Below are 26,283 nucleotides of genomic sequence, written 5' to 3' on the forward strand. Positions count from 1 at the left end.
GTGGATCTGGGGCGCTGGGCCTGGAGAGGTTTGGTTTGCATAGTTTCTTCTAGATCATGTACTGGGGGATGGGCCAGAGACAAAATGAGAAATGGGAGAAGGAAGAGCATCATCTGCCTCCCCTGGATGGAAAGGCTCAGCTCAGGGGCGAATCTGTGACCTGTCCATATCAGCCATGGTCCAGACCATGAGCTGAGATTCTACTTCAAAGACTTGACCTGGTCCAATCTTGGCAGGTTTAGGAGTTGGAGCATTTATCTATCATCAGAGAAGATATGGTCCTTCACTGATTATTTCTGCCCCTCACTCTCCTTTTGATACGGGCACTCCATCCCTCTAGTGCCTGCACACCAGATGTCTTTTATTCAGAGGCTTACCTTGGGTTTAAAGGCAATGAGCTTCAGAATCATCTCCACAGTGAAGAGGCCGGTGAAGAGCATGTTGAGGATGTTCATGGCGATTTTAAACAGGCAGCTCTGACCGTAGTGCTGAGCAGAGGGAAGAACTGTGAAAACGAGGCAGGGATATCCCTACTCCTCACCACCCTCATCTCAACAGAGGTCTTCTTTGAACCATCCACTTCCTGGAAGTCCATCCAATTCTCTGTGGGCAGTCAAGTGGATTCAGGAAATCTTACAAGTTCTTTCTTTCTCTACCATCTCCGAAAACAGAAATTGGCAGAGTTCTATGTTCCTGCTTTGATTGGTTATGACAACTTTATGGAGAATCCTGGCACTCAAAATAGTTGACCTCCCTGAAGACAGGTAGATGTAGAATCAATTTCCACACACCATGCCTTATTGAGCATAATGAACACTTCGAGCTCACCCTCTGTTCTCCATTTCCTCCACTCCATTTTCTCAACCTAGGGGCCTATGGATTCCTAGGGTCCCAGAGAGGAGCTCATCCTTGAAAAAGGGAACTTGTCTTTCTCTACCTGGGAGAAGAGGACAGCTCTTCTGGTCTTTCAACCTACTTTGGCCACCAGGGAGGTGACAAACCAGAGATGCTTGTCAGCCCTTTTGCACTCCATTTCCTCCCACAGCACTCTCCCCCATGCAGGCATCAAGAGACCCAGGCCCCCCTGGACTAACCTGCATGGCCAAGCAGATGGTGTTGAGCAGGATGAGGACGAACATCAGGTACTCAAAGTAGGTAGAGTTGACTACATACCACACTTTGTACTGGTGCTGGTTCTTGGGTATGTATCTCCGCAGGGGCCGGGCTTTGAGGGCATATTCTACACATTGACGCTGGGAGGGAGGTAGTGGGGGGGGGGGGCGGTGGGTGACGGAAATGAGGAGAGAGTGTAGTTAGTTACCTGGATGTGTGCAGAGGAAGGTGGGATGTTGATGAAATTATATCCCTGGGGGGTAGCATTCTCTGGGAATCTGAGAATAATTTTTTGCTCTAGCTCATTTATAAGTTTGAGGTATTATTTGAACATTTTTTGGATTTTTCTTTCCCTTAATCAAGGAGATCATATCTTCTAGTTAATCTCTTTATTAGGCTTAGCTGAGGAGTATGTGTCTCCTTTAAACTCCCAATGCCTGTTACACTATTGCCACATAGTTGGAATTTTAGTTCCTATGCCACAGACTCTCCTTGGAGCACCTGTATGCTCAATTTTTCTTTCCTGTCCTCAACCAATCTTCCTTATTACCAGTGTCCACAGATCAGAAGACCCAGATCATGGATGGTGATGAGATCTTGGGCTAACTAGGTTTTTGGGACTCCAGCAAAGAATCAGTTCATTTCTCAGCACTGTGCCCAGATTTCCAAGTCTGGAACTGGGGAGTCACTCTAGCCTCTTCTCTTACACCCCCACCCCCCATGTCCAGTCTCTAAGCCTGATCCACCTTATTTCCTCCTAGTCTCTTCATCTCTACTATTGTTAACCTGGTAGTAGATGAGGGTCTAATCACCTTTCATCTATACTTTCTAACTGGTCTCCTTCTTCCCTGTCTTATTAGCAACCCAAAGTCCATATAGCAGCCAGAATGATGAGTCTCAACCCAAGACGTTGACATCAAAATCTTTGAGGGGTCCAGCTTGCCTAACGGGTAGAGCTGAGTGTCTTGTGCTATGCTCCTTTCCATAAGCAGACCTGAAGTCACTCATATGGGTACATTACTGCATGGACTCTTCCCATGGGGGAACCTAGCGGGGCACCTGACCTCGGTGACTTTACGCTGCAGCCCACCCTAACTGCTTCATTCCTCACCAATGGAGTGCCAGTTCTTGTTCATAGGCTAAGAGAGTACATCACGGTACTGGACATTACCACAGTACTCCTACTTAAGTCTCTTTCCTTCCACCACCTCATGCACAGGTCTCTGGGTTTTACATGAGAAACCATTTAATAGTGGTTTTCTAATGCCATGTTCTTCCTAACCCTCAAAACTCTGTCCCTCATTGTTCTAGCTTCTTTCTTTTTTATCAATGGGACTAACCTACCATGGGCACTTTCTAATTTGTCAGCTTCTAGATAGGGCATAAGGTTTCCACCCCCTAACACTCCCCCCCCCCCAAGTCTATCACAGAGTCTCCTTAAGATACTTAATGAATAGTTGTTGGCTGAATGAATGCATTTGGTAGATCTGGGATTAGCATTTCTTTTGCTCAGGCTCCTCCAGAAGACTGGGGAGCCCTAGTCTCATTTAGAGGAGCAGACAGATGATCTTAGTATCCATATGGATCTCTCTCCTGACCATAGCCTCTCTCCTGGGTGGGCCAACTGCTGTCATTCCTCATGTGGCCCTACTTCCCCTCAATGCCTCGGTCCTCTCCTTCCTAGGAAGCTACCTGGTTCTTGTCCAGCTCACAGTTCTTGTACTCCTGCTCTCCCTGCTCCTGGAAGGTGACGATGACGAAACCCACGAAGATGTTCATCATGAAGAAGGCAATGATGATGATGTAGATGATGAAGAAGATGGAGATCTCCACACGGTAGTTGTATATGGGGCCCTTGTCTTCCGTGTGGGAGTCGATAGAGCGGTACAGCAGCCTGCAGGAGGAGACAGGTCCCACAGAAGGAACTGGAGAAGCAGTGCCACCTCTGCGGAATAATGGCACTGCTGCTCCTAAGGAGTTCAGGGGTGCTGGAAACAGCTCTAGGCTGAAAGTCAGAAGATCTGGGTTCAAGTTCCAGCTATGCCACTACTGGCCTTGTGACCTTGGGCAAATCACTTAACCTCTTTGAGCCTCAGATTTTTCATCTATAAAATGAAAACAATAATTTCTGACTTTCCTAACTGGCAAAATAGTTGATATAATGTATATGAAGGTGTTCTGAAACTGTCAGAATTATTTTAATATTTTAATGTAATATGAATCATGGACATTGATTTCAAACACTATAAATATTGGTAAATATTGAAACAGCTTTGCAAACTGACATAGACTCAGAGGATGTTACAATGAACATAAATCTATCAGAGATTAAACACCCATTTAGATAAAAAGATTAGACAACAAAGGACCCAGGCTTATTCAGATCATCAGCAATGGTTTGGATTTACACTTGGGAGTTTACATGTGTGTGCCATCCATGGGGGCCCGGGCTCTATGTCCATCATGCTTGTTCTCCTCTTCCCCTTCTTCTTACCCAGCATAGTACTTGGTTATCCTCCAGGTATTATCGATATTTTACCATATAATAATGGTGACTCTTATCTAAGATCATGTGCTATTGTTGACTTAAAATATGTAGAACTTTCTGACTGTTAGATGATAATTTCACTGGAATACAAAAGTGGGGGAGCAGGTGTCTGTATAAAGATGTAGGGAGCATATGATGGACAAGCTGCCTGGTACAGGTGATACAGTGTAAAGGCTGACCAGCTAGTGGTTTAGGCATGAAGACACTGCCTCTGTAGTGAAGTCTGGACCCACGCTTCCATCCCTTTCTTACTGTCCACTATAAATATAGACACACTTGCTCTAAGGAGGCTGGGGTAGAGTCTCATAAAACAGAGACAGCTCTGCCATCTTCACCTGCACTGAGTGCATGCTGGGGGTGATGATCTTGAATCCTGTGGTCACTCAAGAACCCACAGTGGAGAAACTTTCCCACATCCCACTCCCAGGTGTCATCAGGGTAACCACCGATCCCTATCATTAGGGCTTCACTCTGAGGCTGGGAAGGAGAACTAAAAGAAGCTCGTTTTTGGTTGGAGTTTCTGAAATGTTGACATCTCTAGAAAAAGAAAAGTGTGTGTTCCAGCAGTGATGATGGCCTACAAATTGTTCTAGAAACACAGCCACACTTCCTGGGGGGACTCTGGTAAGTGAACTCTGGGAAGGAGTATGGGACAGTAATAAAACTTGGGGACCGCGTGTGAGGACCATGTCCTGGCCTCTGGTCTCAGGCCTTGATTTGCATACTCACTCTGGCCACCCCTCAAAGGTGGAGACAGTGAAGAGAGCCATCATGGCTGCCAGGACATTGTCAAAGTCAAACTTGCTGTTCTCCCAGTTGCGGGGCTGGATGATGGGGTGGTCAACTTCCCCGTCCTTGTATGTGATGTAGTTTCCCCTGAGAAAGGAGAAAGTTAGTTGTGGGGGTGTCTCCTCTTTTTTCACACCTGATCCACAATGACTCTTGGCATGCTGGTGGGATGGAACTATTTAGGCTTAACCCCCTCAGTTCTAGCCATCGGCAGGACCTTCAGTGGGGAGAACCCGGTACATTATGTCTGTGGGATCAGATTATCCCTGGGTAAAAGTCCAGCTCCACTGCTATCTGAGGAAGAATGGCTGTCCCTCCTCTCACACCAAGCCACAACCTCCCGAGTTAACCAGCCTAGGTCCTGGCTCCCGCCAGCCTGCACTCACTTGCATTCCGCCTCCGTCTGCTTGGAACTGTCTGAACAGGTGTAGAGCTTTCCCTGGAAGGCAGAAGAAGGAAGGGTTTGGAGATGTTCATTAACCAATGAATTAATCAGAACTGATCATCCCAGCACCGTGCTAGGAAGTTGGGACAAGAAGTGCGAGGGAAGCAGAGTCCAGGTGGGCAGACCTGAGTCACAGATATAAAGCAGTCAGAGCCCGAGAACCACTGGAATTCAAAAAAGGGAGCTCCAATCGTGAGTGCTGGACTCTGAAGGAGGTCTCATGGGAAGAGAGCGGTGGAGCTGGGCTTGGAGGGGTGATTGGGTGGGAGGAAATCAGTGGAAGTGTAATTGGTGGGTAGGAGAGGGCAGGGGGAAGAATGCTTCCAATGGGAGAATCACAGAGATAAAAGGATTACAGCAGAAAAGAGTGGAAACCAAGGACACTGGGCTCCTGGAGCTGGGGTGCTTGTCAGGAAGCAGTGAGAGAGAACATGGATGCAGGACAATTGGATGCTGCCGAAAAGGGAACCACTGCAGGTTTTTTTTACTCGGGTGCCTCACACAGAGGTTTCTGAGCATAGGCGTCTGTCTCCCCTTACTGCCAGAGCAGGGGCAGGACCTGAAGGGCAGGCAGCACCTAGAGGCCGAAGGGTCTTCGCCTGGTGGGGCAATGCCTCCTTCCAAGCCTGTCCCTTTTCTGGTCTGGGAGCTGAGGGCAGGTGACCTTCATCCCAAGTCTGACCCAGGCCATGGTCCTCTTCTGGCTTATCTGCCAGGTCCCTTCCTAGGAATGCTGACAGGAGAAGGAAGAGCCAAGGTCTTACCTTGAAGAGCTGGACCCCGATGCAGGCAAACATGAACTGCAGCAGCGTGGTGACAATCACGATGTTCCCGATGGTGCGGATGGCCACGAACACACACTGGACCACATGCTGCAGATGGAGAGAAGGCGGGCGGGGGAGTGGTGTTGGGAAATGCCTGTAGCCTGGGCTTCTTTGGCAAAGCACAGGCCTCTCCGAGGAGGCAGCACGGCAGCCCCTTTGCCACAGTGAGGAATTCAGACTCAAAGAGGCAAAGCATCTTCCCCTTCCCAGGGTCACCTGGGAGGGAGCCCAGTGGGACACAAAGGCCCCTTTGGGCGCTAGGTACCCACAGGAACATAAGCCCCACTAACTTCCCAATTCGTAGGGTAGAAATATAGGGACCTCATCACCATCTGGGCACTGGGTTTGTATGTGGGTCTCCTTTTTGCAGAAGTGTTGCTTAGGAGTTCAGATTCTGAGTGGCTGCCTGTCCTTGTTCTTAAAGGAGGAGTGGAGAAGCAGCAGGAGAGTGCAGGCTCCAACAGGGCAGCCACTCGACTCCACACTACCTCCCCCTGCAGCCCACCCCCGACCGCAGCTTAGCTCCCCCTGCAGCCCACCCCCACTGCAGCTTAGCTCCCCCTGCAGCCCTCCCCCCACCGCAGCTTAGCTCTCCCTGCAGCCCACCCCCCACCGCAGCTTAGCTCCCCCCTGCAGGCCTCCCCCCACCGCAGCTTAGCTCCCCCCTGCAGCCCACAGACTGGCTGCTGTTGTGGGGGTTGGTGGCTCCCGCTCAGCCCCCTTCTCACCTTTAGCCCCTTGGCTCGGTTGATGGCTCTCAGGGGTCTGAGTACGCGCAGAACTCGCAAGATTTTTACAACATTGATTGCACTGGACCTGGGAGAGAAGCAGGGCAGGGAGTGAGCTTCTCCTGTTTCTGGCAAAGCAGCAAAGAATGTGGTGAGGAGTGTCCTGGCAGGTAACCCAGCAAACCTGTTAATGTGACGGGGCTTTCTCATCCTGGGACCCTCTCTACTCTCTACGCCCGGTTCCCACCCCATGAGGACCTGAAGCTTGCCTGCCTGGACTTCCTGTGGGTGAGTAAGTAATATGAAAAGCAACCCACCAGGACTCACTAACAACATCATGTGCCACCCAGGGGCCTCTAGAGCCATCGAGACACAGCGTGGGCCACGCAGACCTGGGGTCAAACCCAGCTCTGCCACGCACCAGCCGTGTCACTGAGGACCAATTCCCTAACTTTTCTGGGCACTCGTTTTTTCACCTGTAAAACTGGATAGTAATCACCTCATACGGTTGTTGCAAGGACTGAGTAAGGCGTGAGTGGTCTAGCAGTGTATGAACTGAATACACAGCAGCTTTATTATGAGGGCTGAGGAAGACATCGCTGAACTTGAAGAAACACTACACAAGTGGTGGCACTTCAGGCGTGTGGCAAGAGGTGGAGGGCGTAGGCAGGAGATACCACGCTCATCTCTAACATGTCCTAGGTGGCTGCCTGGTACACTTATTTGTAAAACTTCTGGTTCCTAGCAGTCAGGAGAAATGGGTTCTACATAGCAGGTCCCACACACATTGAAGAACTTCAGGAGCCTCCGGCCACTGCTGTTCCCTAACGAAAAAGAGGTCCCAGGGCCCCCACCCCCCACCAGCCCCTCGGCAGGCGGGCTCTCCACCAACCCAGGTGGCCTGTTCACCACGCCAGCTTGCCAGCTCGGTGAGCAACTCTGAGGTGTGTCCTAACCCTCACATGCTAACCACTAACCGTCTGGTCGAGATAATCCCTCTGGCTTTCTGAGAGCCTTAGACCCACCTTGGGACCTAAGCAACGCACAAGGCAGGCAAGTGCTAACTTCATTCTTCAGGTGGTCAGGCTGATGTGCTCGGGCGGGGGGGGGGGGGGGGGGGGGCGGGGGGAGGCGGCAGAGAGAGCTGATTTCTCTAGTTCTCAGCTCTTCCATCCCAAAGGAGTCAAAGGACATCCCTATCTATATGGTGTCTGAGGGAGGCAGTCCGTTTGCACTGAATCACAATGAGAGGGATTTAAAGGTCAGATGGGAAAAGCACAGATTAAAGGAGGGAGTCCGCGGTTCAAGGTTAAACAGTGACTTTGTGGTAGTGCTGGGGTTAGAATCCAGACCCGTAGGCTTGCAGACAGAGAGTGGTGGGTCAGATAATGGATGACCAGAGAGGAGAGTCTCACGCCTAACACCCCCACTCCATGCTTTCTAGGCTGACCTTGAAAACACCCTTGGGAGGGGACACTCAGGGTCATTTTCTTTGCCCTCATTGTGACCTTGGGTATGTCTCACTCTGTCTTGAACCTCAGTTTTGCTGTCTATAAACTGGGGGTAACAGCACTTGCCCTGCCCACCTTGTAGGTTTATGTGGGGACCACAGAAGAATGCTGGTGAAAGTGCCTGGAAAGCTGAAGTGCAGGATTAGCACTGTTAGCTGATACAAGGTGAGGGAAACTTGTAATCAGATTCTTCTAAACCTGAGCACGTTTGCAAACTTGGTTGTATGGTGGAACGCCCTGGAGAGCTTTTAAAAATCTTAAAGCCCAGGCTGAACCCCAGAACAGTTAAATAAAAAACTGGGGTACATGTCTTTTTAAAAGTTACTTAGGTGACTCACTGTGTAGCCAAGACTGAGAACCCTCCCTTGCTCCCTCCCTCTCTCTCTCACCAGGTGCTTTGACTCGAGAGAGAGGTGAGAGGAAGGGAGGGGGAATGGGCCGGAGCCCAGGGAAGATCAGGGCAATGGCAGGCCCTTGGAGCTGAGGGCACCCAAAGGCCCTGGCACATGGTGGAGGGACAGGAAGGCCCTGGAGCCTTTCTTCTCATTATAACGGGGCCCGCCCTGCCTGCCATGGAAAGCTTCAGATCTTTATATGTATTCTTGAGGGATCAACGTACCCCAAAGTGTCACACCATGAGGACAGCACATGGGCACAAGAAATCAAAGCCGCCATGTTGTACAAGTCAGAGGCCCCACCCCATTCACACCGCAGATCCATGGATGGGTGCAGGGGGGCCCGGCAGACTCTTCATGTCCTGACACCCATTCCTAGTTGCATGCCCACACGGCTGAGGGGTCTTACTCACTGGATGCCAAAGGAGATGAGGGACACGCTGACCACTAGCAGGTCCAAGATGTTGAAGTAGTTCCGGCAAAAGGAGCCCTTGTGTAAGAAAGCCCCATAAGCAGTCATCTGCAGGGAGGCACAGAGAAACACCCACATGAGTGGTGCCTGTCCAAGCTCCTGAGACCCCCCACCCTGCCCTCCCACAGCACCCCGAAGAGCAGTGAGGGGACAGCGGGCTGGGGAGCAGGCAAGACTGGAAAAGGAGATCTAGTGTCAAGAAAGGGTTCTGCAACCATTTATACAACCACCAAAGAATCCCGAGCCCAGGATCTATCAGTGTCTCCTTCTACCTAGCCAGCAATGCCAGACTCGTCAATCCTATATTTGAAGCCCTTTCAAATCAGGCCGCCAGCTCTTTCCCATTTTCTACTGTTCCTCATCGCAGAGCCGTGGCTCCAGCTCTGAGGGGCCCTTTGCTGATGCTATGCTGACCAGGTTGTCCAACCTTCTCTCAAAATTCCACTGACATCGGGACCAGCTTAGGACACTAGGCATTTGGGGGGGGGAGGGGTGTGTCCAGGAGGGTCACAACCATCCTGGTTTCCTGGGACTTTTCCAGTTCAGTTCTGAAAGAATGGGTCCCTCAGTTTCAGGCAAATTGGAATAGGTGGTTCCAGTGAGAAGTTCTGCCAATAGCTCTGGCACTTAGCCTCCCTCAAACAGTGCCTCTGATTTGGGCCATGTATTCTAAACTCAGTTGCCGTCTTGCTGCTAGATTGCGTGTTCTTAAAGGGCCAGAGCTGTGTCCAGAGGGGCCGTGTGGTGCATGTTAAAGATCATAGGCTCTAAAGTCAGGCTGCCTGGGTTTAAATCTCAATCCTATTGTATTTTATTTGTGCAGCCTGGGCAAATTACTAACTATTCTGTGTTTCAGTTTCCTCTTCTAAGAAATGGGGGGACTGATAATATCTCTCCTATAGAGCTATAAGTTCCAGTTGAGTTATTGTATGTAAGTCACTTTGAACAGTATCCTGCTGATAGTCAGTGCCGTGTGCATGCTGGGGTCAGAGAGCTTGGATTTGAATTCTGGATTCGTGAATTTCTGCATGATGGAAGTTCAGTTTCCTCATCGATAAAGTGGGTGCATGATTCCCTGCCTTCCTGAGGCACATACTACATATGGAAAACCACGTGAAACCAAAAGGGGACACGTGGACTGATGGGTATTATCGGTATTGGCTGTTATTACCTCTCTCAGAGCTTGGCATAAAGCCACTGTAGGTGCTCAGCAAATAGCCTTTCCAATTGTGTTGACCTGAATTAAGGGTTTCCAGGTGAAGAGCTGTGAGAGGCCATGGGCCACAAAAGATCAGCCAAAGGGAAGCTTTGGAAGCTGCTGGCTGAGAGGCTGAGCGGCTCCCTGGTCACCGGGACCAGTTCATCCCTTTGGATCAGAGGGCGGCACGTCTGCAGAGCGGTTCCAAGCAAACACAGGGGGAATGAGCAAAAATAGCTCTTGCAACCTAATTCTTTCCATTTATCTCTTGCCACAGGGGGTCACAGGGGATGCAGGCACCTGTGTCCTGCAATCGTTTCTTGAAGTGGGCAGGTTATATAAAAGGTGGCAGGGGAATAGAGTCGGAGACCTCTCCCAGAGGCCAACCATCTGGAGGGGCTCGCTGTCCCTCTCGGTGAGGATTTGGGACCAGAGAGCGGACTTGGGTGGCTCCCATAGTTCATGTTAACCAAAAGTGCGCTGTGCCCGCTGAAGGCCAAGCACCTCCCTAGCCACGCCCCTCTCATCTTAGAGAAGGTGCTGGGTATTGTGAGGATGCTCTCCTTTGATTTGGGCTCCTGTTTTGTCAGAGCCATTGCTTGGGAAAAGCCACTGCTGGGCATTTTCAGCCTGAGCAGAGAAAAGCAGTGGGACCCAGGGCCACTGACTATGAGCTGGAAGGGCAGGAAGGCCCCTCTGTCCAGCCACGGGCGACCCACCACTTCTGTAGCCAGCAATTCTAGTTACCAACTGCGTCTCACCTTTTGTAATTTCTGCTCATTTGTTTTGGTTCCAGCTCATCCCTCCTCTATGTGACAGGCCTTTGCATTGTTCAGGCCAACTGTTGTGTCCTACAAGGCTTTTCTCTTTAAGGCCAAACCTCCCCAGTCCTTCACCTGCTCCTGAGACCAAATGTACCTCTTGATGACTGTCATTGTCTGTGCCTGTGGCAGGACGCCAGGCCTTCAGCCAGGCAGAGGCCCGTGGAAGGAGGTGCAGGGAAGTGCGCTGGGGTTGGGATTTATATCTGGAAGCACACTGGGTAGAGAGTAGAAGAGGCACAGGGGAAGGCAAGGAAGGTCTTGCCATGACAATACCTGTGCAGTGAGCTCTCACTCCTGTTTGTAAAGTGTTTAGGCACAACAGCGCCACTGAAACCCCAGGGAGGCTCTGCAGTGGGCGCTGAGAACTTCTTGTCACAGGAAAGGATTTGAGGTGTTTGTGTGCCTCCCTGAGTCTGAAAATATCAGCTCCTCCTGGAAGGGGGCTCTGCAGCACCCCTCTGAGTGCAGCCAGCACCCCTCGGCCCCCTTCTCCACCCTCAGAACTGGGACCTGGCAGATCCACTCTGCTGAGTAGAGAGAAAACCCCAGAAACAGTCTTATAAGCTGGAACCAGGGACTGAAGCTGGGTCTGGACGGAAAAAAAAAAAAAAAAAAAAAAAAGGCACAAAACCTCCCAACCCAAACTAACTGTAAACGACAGAGCCTGTCCTGTACGTGACAGGCTGGGTCAGGACGTGGGAGTTCCACCAGGAAGAGTAGGGGCTGGGGCTGCCCACGCAGGGCCAGGTTGGACGTTGGTTTGCACCAGCCACCTGAAGGGTGAAAAGGCAGCCTGGCCCCTTGGGAGAAGCATCCCAGGGGACTATCCCAGGAAGAAGCTCTGGAGGCTTTGACCCTTCGGTGGGGGGCTGTTTGGGGTCAGGGTAAATCCCCTATGTCTCAGATGAACTGGAGTGGCGATGCATTGGTTAGACGCAGCCGTGGGCAAACTACGGCCCGCGGGCCGGATCTGGCCCATTCGGCTGTTCTATCCGGCCCGCGGAGCCGAAAGAGCGGAGGGTTCTCTTGCTCTCCCCTCCGCTCCTTTACTTTGAATTTATATTAGTTCACACAAACACTCCATCCATGCTTTTGTTCCGGCCCTCCGGTCCAGTTTAAGAACCCATTGTGGCCCTCGAGTCAAAAAGTTTGCCCACCCCTGGTAGAGGCTCGGAAGTATACTGGGTAAACATAGAAATCAGAATAAAATAAAACGTAAGTAATATGTTATGTATTAATATAAATAATAAGAAAAACTTGGAAATAATGTGCCTCATCCCAGTGCTGCTCGGAGGAGGGCTGTGGATCCTGCAGACGAGCTGCCTGCACCTGGGGCTGCCGGCGGCTCCCTGGCCTGTGCCCTCACATCTGGGCCCTGGGGACTGGGTGCTCCAGCTTCTTTCAGCACTTGGCTCTCACCCCTGCACTTAGCTCTCCAGTATAACCCTCCCTCCTCAGGGCAAGGGGCCTTGCCACAAAGCTTTCTGGCAGGTAACCGAGGCTTCAGGAGTAATCTAATCGAGAGTTGTCTATCAGAACTCAGTGGGGAGTCTGGCCCCAAGTCTTGTGCTGGGCCCACATGTCTGCTGCAAGTACTGAGGTGGTGAAGATGGGCATCAAAGAAGGTAGCCAAAGTGACCCTGCCATGGTCCTGAACTTCCCCACCACTGGAGTTTGTGTGGCATCTCCTCTGGGCAGGAGGAGGTCCAAGCAGGGTCAGTCATCAATTGCCCACAGATGGTGTGTGGAGCATGTGCAGGGGTGTGGGGCCACTGCTGGCGGGCACAGGGCCAGACCTGGTGACAGGACAGCCCCAGTAGGTGTCACTGGCAGCCAAATGCCAGGCCGAGAGGAGGCAGGTGTGGGAGTAGGGGTGGGTTTTTTTCTGGTTTCTGAGCCTGAGCAAAGCACTAGCACAATGTCAGGGGCACTAATGCTTCTGATTTCAGGCTTTAGAGTAAAAGAAACAAGAGGAAAGAGATAGGCAGGCAGGACAGAGATAGAGAAAGAGACAGAGAGAATGCATTTCTCAGGTTGCATTACCTTAAGGATAATTTCTAATGTAAAGATACTAGTGAAGACATAGTCTGCATTGCCTAGGATCTGAAAAATAAGCATAATTGGATTAGTGGCTCAGAGAGGGAACGGACAGTGCACGTGTGTTAGGGACAGACAGCGGCAGAGAGCTAGTGCCCAGGAGGAGAACAGGAGGAGCAGAGGGAGGGCCGGGCTTTACCTTCAGAGCAATTTCAATGGTGAAAATGGTAGTAAAAACAATATCAAAATAAAACAGAATCTGTAAAACAAAGAGAAACAGTGGGAATAGGGAGGGAAGGGAGAAAGCAGGACGGGAGGAGAGGTCAGTCGCTGTTCACCAGAAACGGAATCACACTTCAAAACCACGACAGACGCCATGTGAGCCTTTCCACGTGGAGACAAAGGGAAACAAGTTAGCAGAGTGGCACACACACAGCACTGGACCCTGAAGCGGGCTGGCCTCAGGCAGCTGGTGGCTCTGGATGGAGTCCCCAGATGTGTGAAGGGAGCTCAGGGCAGGCCCTGGCTGGTCCCAAATATCTACAGCATCTTGATGCTATTCTCACTAATCCAATCCTTACAAACCCAAATCAGTCCGCTGAGAGAACGACTTGTCAAAAGGACAGAAAATAGGGTTTGCTTGTTTGCTTTTGCAGGAAGATGCAAAGTGCTTAACTGACATTGGTGTGGCTTGGCCAGCTTTCCATGTTGGTGGGAATCTACACTGGAGTTGTGTCCTCTGGGGCACAGGAGGGTGCATCCTTCAGGGGAAGCCCACCCAGGCTGGGGCAGGCTGCGTGGTTTCACGTTTAATCTATCTCAGTGGATCGGAGCAAGGGCCAATATCTGTCTCAGTAAAAATGCTCTGAACCAAGCAGGACCACCAAGTGGTTTGCATGGAATGCCTTTAGATTGGTAGGCCCCTCTCTTCATGCCCACTTGGTTGGGATTTGTCTTGAGGCTTTGAGATACAGCAATTCTTATTTTTTATTTTAATGTTGTTCATCGGAGCCTTGAGTGGGCCTCCAAGTTTAGTTTTCTACTCCACAGGAGGCCACAGAAGCTCTCTTTTATTTAAGGTCAGCCTTATCATTGGCAGCTATCTGCCAGTGCTCCTGTCTCCCTAATGATTAGGACTGGTCAGGGTATCCTGGGAGCAAGTCAGGATCAGTGGATATTCTTTTACTAAGTTTACAGGAAACCAGTGTGTCCTGGGACATCCACAGGGCAATGAAAGTCCTCACCTTGCCCATCAGGCCAGCCTGAGGTATCTGGGTACATGTTCTCTTACTTGTGGTCCTTATATGATTTCTACGAAAGCCTTAATCTCATAAAAGAACTGTTTATTTGAATATGAGATTTGGAGTTGGGCTCCTGACTGAACAATGGGGTCAGTGACAGAAGCTGTGGGCCCAGTCACATTCCCGGGAGGAAGGGGTGCAGAGAACTAACAGGAATGCATACATGGTTCCTGAAGGAGGTGTGCTGGACCGGGTCCTCCGCAGCCAGGGAAATGCTGCTGAGCAGGATGAAGAAGAGGATCAGGTTGGTGAAGATCGAGTCATTGACAATGCGGTGGCACTGGAGGCGAAACCTGCATAGGGAGGAGAGAAGAAGAGACGCATGTCAAGAAGGCAAGGAAAGCAGCTCCCTGGGTCTCCCCAGCTCCTTTCAGTGTGCAGAAGGTGCGCGTCAGTTGCGGGAGTGGGTTCTTTAGCCTGAAGTCTTACTGCGCTGGGTAACGGCAGCCACGGCACCCCCACCATGAGGCACGTCTGCACAGAATGCTGCCTTCTAAAGCTCTTTCACTGAGAGCAAACTTTGACATTTTATAGGGTTACATCTGAGACCTCTGTGAATTTCTAAATTTTCAATACTGTTGTTGTGACCTTGACAACTGGCTTTTGTTGGGGGACTTCTTTCCCCATCATTAAAAAAAAAACCCACTTTGAGATCTACTTCATATTTTTATGTATAGGGAACAACAGAGCCACCCAGAGACGTGGATGCTGAGAGGATGGCTGAACCTACACTCTACTGAGGCGATTGACTCTGTGTGATAGCTTCATGGTGTATAATTCAATTCCACACCTCAGCACAATTACAAAGAACTACTACACACATGGATCTCTGGGCTCACACTGATAGTACCACAAATGCTAAGCTTCCAATGCCAAGGGTGTTTTATGTACTATCTTATTGTGACGGTTTAGAAAGGTGATATGGGGGATATCATCATTTGCATTTGGTAAATAAAAACAATTAAACCCAAGAAGAAGATGCTTGCCCAGAAATGTAACCTGTAGAGTGAGGGCTTGAAACTAGGCCTCAGACCTTGGCTCCTGGCATGTGGTTGACTAAGTGCTCTGAAAGACCTTACTGCTATAGAAGCACCAAATGCTGGAAAGGACAAGCGCTTCGAGACAATTCTGGTTTCATGAGAATTCAGAGAAGCCTGCAATGACCATCCCCTTCAAACAAACAAACAAATCCTCCAATCTGGGGTCGTGTGATAGGTAGGCAGGAGGGGCAGAGCTGCCTGAGGATAGATGCCAGTAGCAGCACTGCTATCAGGAAGCTTCATTTCAAGCCAGGAGTATCTGGAACAAAGCTGCCCCAATAGTAATTAAGGTCACCAATTAATATGAAGTATTGAGATCACAATCAAGGATCATTAAACATACAAGATAAGCCACTAGGTAGAAAATCAGAAAAAGCAATAAATAAATAAGTGATTTAGACTCCCCCCTGCCAAAACTTAGAATATTAAAAATATCAGGAACAAAATATAGGACAACTATATTCGAAATATTTAATGAAATAAAGGACCTGATCACAAAGATGATAAATTAATAGGTGTTAGATATAGACAGATGAATCTGTAAAATCAAGCAACAAATGGAACTACTTGAAATAAAAAAGTATAACAGCCAATATATAAACTAATTTAGCATAGACAAAGTTGAAGAGAGAACTAAGAAACTGGAAGATACAGCTGAAAAAAATTACCAGCACAGCAAAATAGAGATAACGCAAGACTCATTAAGAGATAGGGTAGGCAGATGAGAAGGTCTAACATACGTCTAATTAGAGTACCAGAAAGAGAGAATAGAGAGAATGAGGAGGGGCAATATTTAGAGATGATGGCTGCAATTTTTCAAGAATTAGCAATTATTATTTTAATCTTCAGTGTCATTCAAGAACTGAAGAAAAATATAAATCCATAGACTTAAGAAGCATAACATATTCCAAGCAAGATAAATGGAAAAAAGTCCATGTGTAGACACACAGTAGTAAATCTGCACATCAAAGGCAACAAACAGAAGATGGTAAAAGCAGCTAGAAATAAGGGGAGATTACCTACAAAGAAGTGATAGTAGGAATTAGGAATAACAGCTAATTATACAATGGGATAATTCATCTAACATGCTGAGAGACAAAACCTGTCAATTTAAAATTGTGTACACAGCAAAACTATTTTTAAGAGCAAGAAATGAAAAAGACAATTATCACATGATCTCACTCAAATGTGGAATCTAATTAACAAAATAAACTGATGAACAATATAGATCCAGAGACATAGAAGCATGGAACAGACTGCAGAATCTCAGAGGGAAGTGGGGAGAGGGGGCGAGAAGAGATTAACCAAAGAACTTATATGCATATATGCATAACCCATGGACACAGACAATACTGTGGTGAAGGCCTCGGGGGAGTGGGTACGAGGGGGATGGGGTCAATGGGGAAAAAAAGGGGGACATCTGTAACACTTTCAACAATAAAGATAAGTTAAAAAAAACCTGATTGATGAAAACTAACATGTGTACATGTCCAAATACATGGATGAAAACTGAAAACTTAAAGAATAAAATAGAAGTATCAAATTTCAGTATAAAAAAATGAAAACAATTACATACATAAACAAAGGCCAAATGAATTTATCATACAGGAACTATAGGAACTTTGAAAGAATGTACTTTAGGACACCTGAAACTAATATAATATTGGATGTCAACTGTAATTGAAAAGTAAAAAAAAAAAAGTGCAATTTAAAAAAAAGAGAAGAAAAGAATGTACTTTAGGAAGAAAAGAATGATTGCAGAAGGATGGACTGGTAAGTTGTATGTAAATCCAGATATATACTGTCTATATAATAATATTGATATTGACAATAATGTCTAACTTGGATTAAAAATATAGGTCAGGATTAAATACTAATCAACAATAACATGTAAGGCAGGAAGGGTTGAGAGGAGTTAAAATAATCAAACTTCCTTTTATTTTGCAACAAGTTAAGGATCTCTTGCACAAAGTTAAAGATCTTGTTTAGCTTTAGCATTTAAGTTAAATAGATTTACTAATTACCAAGAATAATCACCAAAAGACTAGAAATAAAGTTTACGTGTTTCAAAAAATGAAGAGATAAACAAAGGCATTCTGATTTGGAATCCAGAACTCTTTTCCCTAAAAAGAGATAAGGGGCAGATTACCGACAATGAGTGTAGGAATGCCAGCTGACTGTACAGTGGAATAATACATTTAACATGCTGAGGGACAAAATCAGTCCCTCTCTTCACACAAGTTGTGGGGAGCTGGTGGTCCTGGAGTCTGGAGAAAGCGGAGTCCACCTTCCCCACTATTCTCACACACCTGTTGTTGGGGCTGAAGATGAAAAACGCACTGGCTTCAGGCATGGGCACTGCCTTTTCCTTAAGGTGCAGCTCCGAGAGTGGGCGTGGGCGTGGGCCCACGGGCATCTCAGGCTCCTCCTCATCCTCCTCTCCTGAAAGAAAAAAAGCACCTTCTAAATAACTCCATTTACTTTCACCGCTGCCCTACCTACTTTAGATACCTTCCTACTGACAAGAATCAAGACATCATTTGTATTTCTGAAAACATAAGGTACCAACCAAGACAGTCTCTCAGCTTTCTCCCTGTGGGCACCACTGGAGTTCATCTATGTTAGAGAAGACTTTCCTGGCAGCACCTGGTTTTCCCAGAACTGTACTGGTTTTTAAATGGAAATTCCCACATTCCAGGAAACCCCTCAGTCCCATGCACTTTGGGATGGTGGATCATCATAGTTGTAAGGCACTAGAAAAGGAGGCCAGGTTAGCTGAGGGCACTACCAGGTAGGGGAAGGGGATGGCTTAGTTGGCTTGTGGGATCCCCTGCAAACAACCCCATCCTTGCAGGTTCCAGGAGTTTAAAATCAACACTTTCCCTATTCCTGAAACTATAAAAAATCATGTACTGTAGAGACAATGGGGTAATAATGCTGACCTCAACAGGCCCTTCATTCAAGAGTCTAGACATTCCTTTGTCTTCCCAGCTAGTGGCCACATTTAATATGGACCAAAGGCAAATGACTTACAAGCTCACTGCCCATGGAAGAGGTCCAGTACATTCTCTATTCTGAGCAAATGCATTTAAAATGCTTAAAAGGGGGATGGGAGCTAAGAGCATGGACCCTTCAGCCAATGCCTTGGCTCTATTTCTTTCTGTCTATGGAGATTTTATTTAGTTTCTCTGTGTATATACGTTTTTCTTTTGCTTAATCCCTTCACTTTCTACCTGTTCCATCTCTCTTTGTGCTGAAATACTGGAGAGAGAAACCATGATGGCACAGAGTAGCCCTTCTTTCTTTGTGTTTTAATCCTCATTTGAGGATATGTTTTTACTGATTTTAGAGAGAGAGGAAGGGAGGGTGAAATAAACATAGATGTGAGAGAGAAACATCGATCAATTGCATCCCATATGCGCTGACTGGGGATCAAACCTGTAACCCAGATATGTGCCCTGACAGGGACTCAAATCCACAACCTTTTGGTGTATGGGACAATTCTCCAACTAACCAGCCAGGGCGCTCTTATTTTTTGATGATTAACTTCTACACCAACATTAGCTTTATAGAAAAGGGGAACATGCAAAAGAAGATCAGATGGAGACCACGCTGGTTGGAGAGACAGCCATGCCTTGCATGCTCTCCTCTGCTTAAAATGAAGCCAGAGGAAAAATGCCTGGCACACAGTGTGGCTCTTTATCAAACAAGAAGCATTTTGGGACCCAAGGTTGTTTTTTTTTTTTTTTTTTTTTTTTGAGGATCAGCAGAATATAGATTAAATAAATCAGATTCTCTTCCTAGAATATTTTCAGCAGAAGAGAGGCACACAATGAAAAACTCTACGGCCAAGAGTAGAAGCTTTTATACCGAACCTGGTATGTAAAAGAAAGGTAAAATCTCTCACTTGAAAGCAAAATAAGTAAAACCAGAGTTGACCTAAATCATGATATTTACAACTGACATTAAAGTAAGGATCTTAAGTTTCTGCCTAGCTGTTTGTTTTCCTTTCACTTTTGCTCCAAATAACCCAACACTTTCTTATTCACGATAATTTGATAACAGGTAATTTAATGATTATCTTAATCATTTGTGTTTACGGAAAAACATATTTACTATGTGCTTTCCTAAGTTCCTCATGAGGAATTTCGTGTGCTCTTTCACCTGCAACAGTCCACCATGGCACCTGCTCTGACCTGGCTCAGCCCCTTTGTTCTCTCTGCTACAGGCTCCTTCCGGCTCCTCCTCAGAAAAGCGCATTCCACTTCAGAGATTCTGCACTTGCTAGCTAGACCCTCCACCTGGACAGCTCTTCCGTATGATTTCCACACGTGTGGTTCAGGCTTCCCCAGGATTTCTTCAGGCTTCAGTCCACGTGCTGCCTCCTCAAAGAGGTCTTCATGGGCCTAACAGGAAAGCAGCAGCCCCATAACTCAAGCACAGCCCTTAGCTCTGGATCTGAAGTTACCTGGCTGGCTTGTTTTTTTTGCACATTGTCAGTATCCAGAAAAGCAGGAGTATCTGGTGCCTGCCACAGTGCCAGGCACACAGTAGGCGCTTGCTAAGTAGTTATTAGTGAATGAATGTTTCCAAGGTTTCTTCCAGCTTTGTGTCTTGAGAATAGTGGCCCTGAAATAACTTCTTCCTTCTCCAATTCTCTGAACTCAAAGTCCATTCAAAGCCACCCTTGCCCATGAAGCTTCCCTGGCATCCCCCTACCTCACTGCTCTCTTCCTCAAACCCCTTGTAGCTATTCGAGTGACCCCCACATCTGGCCCTGTACTATACATCCCCCTGACGCCCTTCACATTTCTTCTTCATTGTACTCATTAATTTTAAGTCCTTAGTGACTCTTAAGAACATGCGTATGTTCACTCAAATAAATTAATCAGTTACATAAAAGCACAATCTTGGCACAATGCTTTTCTTCCTGGGCAAGTAGAAATTTCTAACACTGAGTGCATATAAAGCTTGGAGGCTAAAACCACCCAGTGAGCTTTGGAGATTAAACTGAGAGGGAAGGACTGACTGGCCACCTCTGGCCTCTGAGGCTGCTCTGTGGATTAGGAACAGGCCCCTTCTTTGGGTGTTCTGGAGAGGGCAGGGGCCATGGCCAGCAGAGTGCAGGCTGCAGTCCGGCCCTCCTCAGCATCTCCTCGCACACCTTTGGTGCAACTTGGACAAGTAAACAGAGCAGCCTACAGAGAGGGGTGATGGCAAAGGGAGCAGGAGGGAGCAGGAGAAAGCCGGAGGGAGGAGAGTGTAGGATTGCTCTCCAGCTCTGACCTTCCCCTCTGGAAGGCTGGTGGAAAGTGGGGCACAACTACGCTCACCAGTGCTGCCTCCCCAGGGACACAGCAGGGCCAGCTGCCCTAAAGCTGTGAAAGCAGAAGAGGCAGCAGTTGGGAGGACAACTGATCAGAGGAGAAGCAGGCAGGAACGAGGCACTGACAAGAGCAGAGAAAACAGGTCAAGTGACCTTGGAGGAGACATTGGGGGTGTCTGCCGCACCTGGTACTCAGGGAGCCAGGAGCTGCCCAGGCAGGAAGGGGGAGCAGGAGCTGGGAAGCAGAGGCTGAGTTAGCCTGGGAGGAGGGGGCCTGCTTTCAAGGCCTGAGCAGTGGTGGTGGGGAGCGGCTGAGGCAGGACAGCCTCGGTTATGGACCAGAGGTGGGAGAAGTGTGGGGCCCAAAGAAACAAAGACCTGGGTAGAAAAGAGGGTAGAGAAAGGTGGCCACGTGATCGGGGAAAAGAATAGATCCTAAAAACATCTAAAGAATCCTGAGGAGTCAGCAGCGTGGGAATAGCTTTTCAGTTTAAAAGCAAAACCGTTCCAAGAATCCTTAAAGCCAGTCGTCAACAGAGACACTTCTTTGATGACTGATATGAGAACAATAGTATCCTTATTAGTCCTTTCCCCCTTGACCTGCTTCTTCTTTTATTTCATTAGAGCAACAAAGAAGAGAACAGCCATGAGTCTATTTAGAATGATGAAATTTGTGGCTATTGTCCTAGGTATGTGTCTGCCCCCAGCCTTGAGGGAGAATGGCTGTGTGCAGGGCCTCCTGAAGGCTCAGGCAGGCGGGACAGACAGCTTAGGGCCCAGAGGGATTTGTTTTATTACTGTCTTTCTTCTTAAACATTAATAACAATAATCATCCTTATAATAATCCTATGTGAGTAGAGAGCCTCGCATGGTGGACCTCCATACCCAACTCCAACAACTATTGATAGTTTGCCCATCTTGTTTCATTTACTTCTGTTCCCATTTTAAAAAAATTGGATTATTTTAAAGCAACCTCTAAATATTTTAGACTCCAGCTATAAACACTTCAGCATTTTAAAAATAGAATTATAATGATATCATTATACTAATAAGACTAACAAAAACTACTTAAATCGTTTAGTTCCCAGTCCATGTTCAATTTCCCCCAATTATCTAAAACAATGTCATTTCAAAGTTTATTTATTCATGCAGGATCAAGACAAAATCCTTCCATTGCGTTTGGCCAATAATTCTCTGTCTTTGAAATTCTGTGATGGTTTCCACCCAGACGGGCTTTAAAACTTCAAAAAGCTTAGTGCCTGCACCTGGACACACCCTTCCTGCCCTCCTCCAAGCCCCGGGAGTCCGCCCTATTTCCCTGGCAGAGGGAGGTGAGAGAAGGGAATGACCGCAGGGAGCCTGCTCCCAGGGACAACGTGGCTGCTGGTGCCCTTGCAGAGAATACAGCAGAGAACCGGGGGAGGGAAAGCAAAAGGAAAACCTAGCTTTGCTTGTAAGTGCAGAAGGTTTTCAGCCACCTACGGTGGCTACCAACCCAAATATAGCCTAGCCTACACAGAGCAGGAAATGTCAGTAACATCAACAGTCCCTTATTGCATGTAATTGAGTGCAAGCTTGAAGCTGGTGGAAATATCTTCGATTGTAGGTAAAAGGGAGGCAAACCCAGGGCTGGTACAGGATGTGGGGTTGCAGGAGTCAGAGAAGTGAACCCTGGAGGGAGGCGGAAGGAACTCTCACATCTCAAGCCTCCCAGCAGAGCATGCCTGCCATGTACAGATCAGACAGAAGATGAGAAGGCTGAGTGGTACTATCTCTTTTTATAATAAGAGACCTGAAAGCGGTTTACAAAGTGACAAGTTGGGACATCTGTGGTGGCAGCTGCCCTTGTACTCAGCACTGCCTCCTGAGTAAGGACAAGGCAGATTTGGAATTTATTATTATTATTTAGTGTGCATGATGCTGTGACATATGTTAGACTAATGAATTATATAACGTTAATAATGATTTTATAACATAGGATATAATAAAACCTTAAATGTATACATAATCCATCTTCCAAAGGACAAGCCAGCACTGCTTAAACCTAATTTACTCAGTCTTATACTATTATTATGAGCAAACCAGGAGCAGTGTTTCCCCCAGATGATCATTGGTAACGCTTCAGTGCAGAGACTGGAGACACTGAGCAACACAAGGTCCCTCTAGAGGAAAACTGGAACCATTGGTCCCTAACACATGGTTACTTTCACTTGGCTTTAGAATTTAGGTCTCCATTCCTTTCCCGCCCCTGCCCCGCCCCCAGCTTCCCTCAGTGGCAGGCAGGGGAACCGTACCTGTGGCTTCCGGGTTGGGGTAGACACCCTTGTCCTCATTTTCATTGGGCTGGAAGTCATCCACATTGATCTAGGCAGCCAAGGGAGAGAGAAAGAAGAATCCAGTCAGACATGACCCAACTTTCAGAGGCTGCATTAGCGTCAGTGGCTGAGTTGTTGATTCAAAAATATATCCTCATGACTTTGCACAGACCCCCGAGACATTAACAGAGGTGGGATTCACTCACTCTGCCTGCTCTTCACATTCCTGCTCTCCTGCTCCATCCTCACTGCCCTTATCCACTGGTCTCTTTCCCTCCTTGCTCTTTTCTGTGGGTGTCTGGCCTGGGAAGATGATCCCTCCCCTCCCAGGTCCTGGAAGGAGACAGTGCTCACCTTGGTGGTGGGCGGGGACTCTCCGTCAGCTGTAATGGATTTCAGCTCAATTTTCTCCTCCTTGGTCTCCTCCACTGCTGGCTTCTCCACCACCTCCTGTTTCTTCTCTGGGCTGGCAGTCCTGGCCGGTCAGCAGGAGAAAACCATAAAGGATGTTTACTGGAGTGACAGGGAACAGGGGTAGGGAACTGCCCTGAGGTCTGTTGGGGGCCAATGGGAGCAGATTCCCATGCCTGTGTCCATCTTCCTTCTCCCGACACAGGCAGGTGCAGCTCCATCACAAATGCTACTGGGCTGGGCCCAGGATCCAGGCAGCTGGCAACACCTTGCTGTCTGTACTCAGTTGGCCTTTCCCAGGCCCCGTCTAAGTCAGAGAAAGGTTCTGGGAGCTCATTCAGGCTTGGCTCCTGAGAACTCGGCTCAGTACCCAGCAGATCTGTGGCCTAGGACAGTCCCATCTAGACAATGACAAGACAATGGAGGGCCCAATTTTGCCTTCGAAACAGTGAGGAGGAATCTCTCTTTCACCTGGAGTTGCAATTCCTCACTGAGTGGCTGCCTCCCACCTTCCCATCCTTTGCTCCCCTCACCTACGATGACCTCTTTTCTCCAAGGAGAGAACCACAACTTCCTACACAGCTGGGGGAATGCAACACCTTCACAGAGGCTGCAACTCATGCTAGTCCCCACTTTGGAGCAATGCCTAGGAATTAGGGGAGAGGCCCAACCTATTCTAGGAAGTCCCAAGCCCAGTGCCCTTCTGGGAGGGACACAGGCCAGCAGAGGCCGTGCTCACACCTCTCTTTACCAGCAATGGGAATGGCATTCCAGAACTGGGCCCTGGGGCCCTGGGCCTGGGGTAGCTTAGAGGGTTACCTGGCCAGCTTCTTTCTCTCCTTCTCTTCTTCTTCCTCCTTCTGGGCAGATGTGAGGCTCTCAGCATCAGCCAGGTTGTCCACAGCAATGGCCAAGAACACATTCAGTAGGATATCTGTTTGTGTCCATTCTTAAAGAAAATGACCCTTGGCCTTGGGCTTTTTGGTGGGCATAGGGGGCCGGGGGGTTGCAGGACATGCAAGGATAGAGTTCCCCACAGAGGGAGCTCAACAGTGACTCAGGGGTGCTGAGCTCAGGAGTGTCCCTCCTCCATCTCTTTGCCTTCCCATCACGCTACTAGCTACCTGGAGTTTTCTAAGGGGTGGAAAATAGGCTGGCTTTCAGGCTAGAGCAGGGAGGGAGGAAGGCAGTGCTCTGCCTCGCTCTTTAATTGCTGGGCTTCATTATAGGTTCCCCCACAGAGATGGCTGGCTGTAATTGACATTATGAAGAGCATTGTTTCTAACAACACAGAAGGCTCTTAAGAGCTGTTCATTATAGCTGGGCACTGAGGAGGTGGTCTGATATCCCTGCCAACTCTTAATGTGAGCCGCCCCTACAGAGGCCCTCAGGGGTGCGGTGGAGCTTGGCAAATCCAACTGAAGTGGCTGTTTGCCCTTGTCTTCTCCCTCTACCCCCAACTTTGAACGGAAACACTGGGTCAGAGAACTGTAGAAGCAAAGAAAGGATAGCTGAGCAGGGACTTAACGTCTGTTAAGTCTGACCTCCTGCCCCAGGCACGACAGTCATATCATTTCACACACAGGGAAATCACAACCAGGGGTTGGGGGGAGGGTTGTCCAAGAGCTGCTGAGTACCTGCCCTTGGGCCTTACCCACTGACCCTCACAAGGACCCACTGAGGAGCAGCTACTATCATTTTATCACCCCAGTGTATCATCAGCAGCGGTCGCCCAGCCTGTCTTTGGGGCCAAGGCCATGCTTTCTGCATTACATTCAGCTGTGATTTAGACCCTGGTCTACTTGGCTGCCCATCTCTGCACACAGCCTCATGGCGTTTCCACCATGGGCAGAGAAGAGTGCCCACATGTGAGATCCTAAAATACTGCCCGTGGACCTGCCTAGTGAGGCGTGTCTAGCTCTCCCCATGACCAAAGGCTGGGAGAGTGGCTTCAGAGGGAGGAGCACTGACCAGAACGCAGGGGGAGAGATGACGGTCATGTCAAGGACGAGGTTCAGTCAACAAAGCCTCCCATCCCCATGAGGCCAGGGCAGCTAGGGCGCTCACATCTAGGTGGCTCACATGGGAGTCTTTGTGAGCTCACATGGGGGCTGCACACAACAACACAGGGGTGTTGTTCACCTGAACTAGGAGGAGGACACACCTTCTGGAGTCAGGCAGCGCTGAGGAAGAACAGCACAGGAAGATAAACTTACATCCCGCCTGTGCCACAGCTCCTGGCTCATTCCACCAAGCCCTCTTCCAGCTAAGGTGGTCTGGGCTGGGAACTGCTTTCTCCCCCAGAATATGCCTTTCCCCACTTGCCTGGGGGCCCTGTGGACAGGCAACTACAGTTTTCAACTCTGAGTCATGACCTGCGGGCACACCTATTTGGCATCGGGCTGTAGGCTGAGGGAGGGTGGGTGGCAGGGGTGGGGAGGCAGGAGCAAAGGATACAGTTTCCACAGATGAAGAGGATGATGAAGTAAATACAGACTAACATCCCTGGAAAAGAGGGGCCGCCATAAGCCATGATCCCATCATACATCACCGAATTCCAGTCCTCCCCGGTCAGGATCTGAATGACACATTCCCACCAATAAGGGACACAGTGTTAGACCAACAGCAAACCCAAAACTCCCCTGCCCTGTCCCATTCTGCTAACAAGAACGCCTGAAATCTCCTTCCACCTCTGGCCCTCCTGCCCCAGCTCTCCTCCCTGGGCCACTGAGCTGGACCTGGCAGGCTGACCCTGTCCTCAAAGTGCATGGCCCCTGGCACACTATTATTTGAGAAGTGACCCACAGGGCTTCCTGGTCAAAGCACCTCCCACTGCCCACATATGGTGCATGGGATGGCCACCGCTGGCCATTCCTTGGGTTAAGGCATCAAGGGCCCTTTTACAAATGTGAATGTGTCCATCAGGAGAATAACACATAACCCAGTTCTCTCCAAACATTAGTCATCTGGGTCCCAGCTTTAAGATTTTGGCAACATCCACATTGT

At 48.6% G+C, this 26,283-nt stretch overlaps 1 protein-coding gene across 5 annotated transcripts in view; it reads right to left on the reverse strand.

Moving 5' to 3' along the window:
• Positions 1–26,283, reverse strand: part of CACNA1C (calcium voltage-gated channel subunit alpha1 C) — a gene marked incomplete at both ends in the record, with an annotated part of 717,827 nt that overhangs the window by 87,166 nt on the left and 604,378 nt on the right. For all 5 annotated transcript variants that reach the window (XM_080661205.1, XM_080661203.1, XM_080661204.1 and 2 more), the window contains 15 exons: positions 378–488; positions 1,095–1,253; positions 2,806–3,007; positions 4,391–4,537; positions 4,837–4,889; positions 5,660–5,767; positions 6,448–6,535; positions 8,767–8,873; positions 12,891–12,950; positions 14,349–14,478; positions 17,535–17,667; positions 22,846–22,915; positions 23,221–23,341; positions 24,097–24,211; positions 25,735–25,855. In XM_080661205.1, coding sequence (XP_080517331.1) covers positions 378–488; positions 1,095–1,253; positions 2,806–3,007; positions 4,391–4,537; positions 4,837–4,889; positions 5,660–5,767; positions 6,448–6,535; positions 8,767–8,873; positions 12,891–12,950; positions 14,349–14,478; positions 17,535–17,667; positions 22,846–22,915; positions 23,221–23,341; positions 24,097–24,211; positions 25,735–25,855 — 1,725 coding nt within the window. The remainder of the gene's footprint in view (positions 1–377; positions 489–1,094; positions 1,254–2,805; positions 3,008–4,390; positions 4,538–4,836; positions 4,890–5,659; positions 5,768–6,447; positions 6,536–8,766; positions 8,874–12,890; positions 12,951–14,348; positions 14,479–17,534; positions 17,668–22,845; positions 22,916–23,220; positions 23,342–24,096; positions 24,212–25,734; positions 25,856–26,283) is intronic.

This window comes from Plecotus auritus, assembly GCF_963455305.1.
Source record: "Plecotus auritus genome assembly, chromosome: 3".
In the NCBI taxonomy this organism is placed as follows: Eukaryota; Metazoa; Chordata; class Mammalia; order Chiroptera; family Vespertilionidae; genus Plecotus; species Plecotus auritus.